Genomic DNA, 3,218 nt, shown 5'->3' with positions numbered 1-3,218 from the left:
TGCAGCCCCGAGCGGAGAGTGCTGGGGGGAGCACTGCGGGCTCAGGAATGTGGAGGAGGTGATGGTGCTTTGCCCCGCAGGCTCCAAGCAGTGGCTATTTACAATGTGAGGCAGCTGCGGCACCCCACAGTTACTTAACTTATCCGAGCTGCTGGCCTGGCCTTTCAAGGCAGTTTGTTTGGATGCAAATGGGCAGCTGGACACTGTGTTTTCTTGCTTGATGGGGACACCAAAGAAATGCTGAGTGGGTTGCTGCTTCTCCTCAAGGCCATTGCTTCTCTTCCGCTTCTGGAGTTGCATCCGTAGCTCCTCCACCTGCCTCTGCTCTTGCTGCAGTTTCCACGTTAGTTCGTTGATGACCTTCTGCTTCTCTACCAGCATCTTGTCTTTCTCTGTGTCAATCCCTTCCAGCTCCAGCTGGATGCTCCCTCCATTCATGCTACTCATGAGGCTTTCTTCAGCACTACCATGAACTGGAGATGGCTGGAGACCGAACTGTGGAGAAGACATGGGCCCATCATTGAACGTGTCTGGCAAAGAGCCGCTCACAGAGAGGTCAGAGGAAGCTGGAGAGATGGGCGGAGTGGAGCTGGTGCTGCCAAAGTGGTAGAAGCCGTTCGATAACATGCTGGTGGAGGACTGCGACTGGTAACTCGACAGGGTGCTTGTCGGAGTTACTGGGAAGGTGACGGTGGTGATCTCACTGAAGTTTGGCACCGTGTTGCTGCCACACTCCTGGAAGGGCCGCAGCCGTTCCATCAGTGCTGTTTTGGTACCAGACACAGGCAAGCCTCGTATTCGGAGCTGCTGTCTCAGTTCCGACACCTAGAAGGAAAGTCGCCATTGATCAGTCCCAACGGCAGATAAGCCCGTTAGAAACACAACATTTCTAAGAAGTCTCAGATCACAGGCTCCCAGCTTCCTGCTTTAAATCTCTGACCCCCTAGGTGCTCACCTTCTCATCTGCAGTCACAAGTGTCACCACGCACAGCCCTGACCACCGCATGTCCTGCAGGATCGTGACCTTTCCTGACCTTCTTTCTTTCCTCTAGGAACCATGGCTGCTCTCACTGAAGCAGCAGTGGTCCTTGGGCTATGGAGGTAACCCAAGATTCCCCTCCTAGCAGTAGGTTCCTACATGAGCAGAGGACTTTCACACTAACCAGGAACTAGTTAATGGCATCCTTTAGCTTAGAGAATGTGACCACATATCTTGGAGCCAGACACTCTGTATTCAAGCATCTGCATACGGTTGAAGCATCTGAGCTGTGGCACCACCGTGGACAAACTCGTGTTGTTTCTACCTCATCTTATTTTTTTTCTCTAATAGTGAGCATTGCCCCCAGGTCTGTGCTCCTAAAAGGACTTGTCCTTCCCATGGCTGAGGCTCCATTAGCAGAGTATAAAAGAACTGTTGATGTGAGTGATTCTCCCTTACGCCCTGCCTACATGAGAGATGTAGGTACTGTTCAAAGCAGTGCTCGGAGCTGTAAGTCTCTGGGAGATATCTCCTTGTGCCAAGAGCTGAGCTGGCCTTGTTGCAATTACAACCGAGAACCTGAGTCACTAAGTGGAGGCCATGCTGACCTGCTAGCAGCATCCATGGTGTCCATCCACTACGAAACCACAGAAGATATGGAGCCATGAGCTACAGGAGCAGCAGCACAGATCATCCTTTGGTTCTTGGCCTGATGGCCTGGCCTGCAGCCATCACACGTTATACCTGAGGTTTGCTGACAGATTCTTTGGAGCAATGTGCCCACATGTCACCTGCAGAGCAGCAAACCCATGTACCATTGCAGTGAACGATTTCTGCCCCAGCGTGGTGTACTCCTGGGTTTGCTCACAGCGTGGTGGTACTGCAGGGCCAGCTCAGCCTGTGGCACTACACTGCCCGCTTCAGGGGTAGCAAAGCACATTCAGGCTATGAGATTCTGCTCCTGCGGTCACAAAGTTTGCACTCACTTTCAGATCATCCAGGTTAGACGGCAGTGGGCCTGGCTTGATAGATGAGACACAAGTCTGGCCTGAAAAGGTGGTTTTCACAGGAGAAAGAGGGGTGGTGTTGACAGAAGCTGATGAAGAATTTGAACTTTTGGCCATTTGCTCATTTGATTGCCTGAAATAACAAAGGAGATTTGGGGTAACTTGTCTGCCCCCTGTGGTCTTGGTGCCCAGCGTACCATCTCTTTGCTCGCTTGGGGCTGCTATCTCCTGCACGAGACCTGAAGGACTGCCAACCCCAAGGAAAGCCAGGCTGGGTTGTAAGGAGACTGCTGGTGACCTACCAGCGGGTCACAGGTGCCCCAGCCAGCGCACAAAGCCTGAATGGCTTTGCAGGAGACTGCTGTTCCCAAGCTTTTCTGTTTCACTTGCATGCATCCATCCCCCTTGCGCTGGTGCAAATGGGTACAGCAGGGCAAGTTTGGGGAGACAGGACTAAACCCTGCTACTGGCACGTTGCCACTCACTTTAGCTGGCCTTGGTGCATCCCTGGGTAGCTGAAGTGCTGCTGCTGCTGCTGTTGCTGCTGCTGCTGCTGCTGGCTGAGGATCTGGAGCTGCAGAAAGAGCTGCTGCTGCTGGAGGAGCCTGGCATATGCAGAATCCATGGGTGGAGGGGACTTCTCCGCCTTCTGGTCCGGAGGGATGTACTGGTGATACTTCAGCTTCTTCACCTTGGGCTTGGTGTCCTTGGGCTTCTTGTGACGGTTCTTGCTATCATTGGATGATTTGGACTGTCGGTACAAGAAGGAGAGGGGTTAGTTGGGAGATTAGGAATTAACTGCCACCCTGTAGCAACTCAGAGGCCTGAGACAGAGCAAGGGCAGTTTCCGCCAGCCCACGATACTGCAGCTCCCGTTGCTGCTGAGCCTGTGTGTGGGGTTCTCCCAGGACCAGCTGTGCTGGGGAGCACACGAGACGGAGAATGACTCTGGAAGGTATTTCGGTGTTGCCGTGTATCCTCTTTGCTCCCCAGGGGGGTGTTCCCGGGGCAGGACCTGAGCAATCGCCTCTTGCAAGGTGCAGTGCTACACCTTGTACCCCGACAAAACGAACCGTACTGCAGTTCTTGATGGCGAGGTTTGTCTCCCTGCCTTGTTCCGAGCCTTGCAGGCCAACCCCCCAGACCTCCCGCACGGGTGGGGTGCAGCAGGTGGCCCCCCGTGCCCCGAGCTCTTTCCTCTCCTGGGTGCAGGCGTTACCTTGGCGGCGGAG

At 54.0% G+C, this 3,218-nt stretch overlaps 1 protein-coding gene across 1 annotated transcript in view; it reads right to left on the bottom strand.

Moving 5' to 3' along the window:
• MYOCD (myocardin) overlaps window positions 1-2,737 on the bottom strand; it is a gene marked incomplete at its 5' end in the record, with an annotated part of 7,832 nt that extends 5,095 nt beyond the window's left edge. Inside the window, 3 exons of the mRNA XM_009867857.1 lie at window positions 4-825; window positions 1,966-2,119; window positions 2,472-2,737. Of these exons, the coding sequence (XP_009866159.1) occupies window positions 4-825; window positions 1,966-2,119; window positions 2,472-2,737 (1,242 nt within the window). The remainder of the gene's footprint in view (window positions 1-3; window positions 826-1,965; window positions 2,120-2,471) is intronic.
• Window positions 2,738-3,218: the final 481 nt, after the last annotated feature.

This window comes from Apaloderma vittatum, unplaced genomic scaffold (genome assembly GCF_000703405.1).
Source record: "Apaloderma vittatum isolate BGI_N311 unplaced genomic scaffold, ASM70340v1 scaffold8064, whole genome shotgun sequence".
Taxonomy (NCBI): Eukaryota; Metazoa; Chordata; class Aves; order Trogoniformes; family Trogonidae; genus Apaloderma; species Apaloderma vittatum.
The sequence above is the reverse complement of the archived record's forward strand: the minus strand, read 5'-3'. Positions and strand labels throughout refer to the sequence as shown.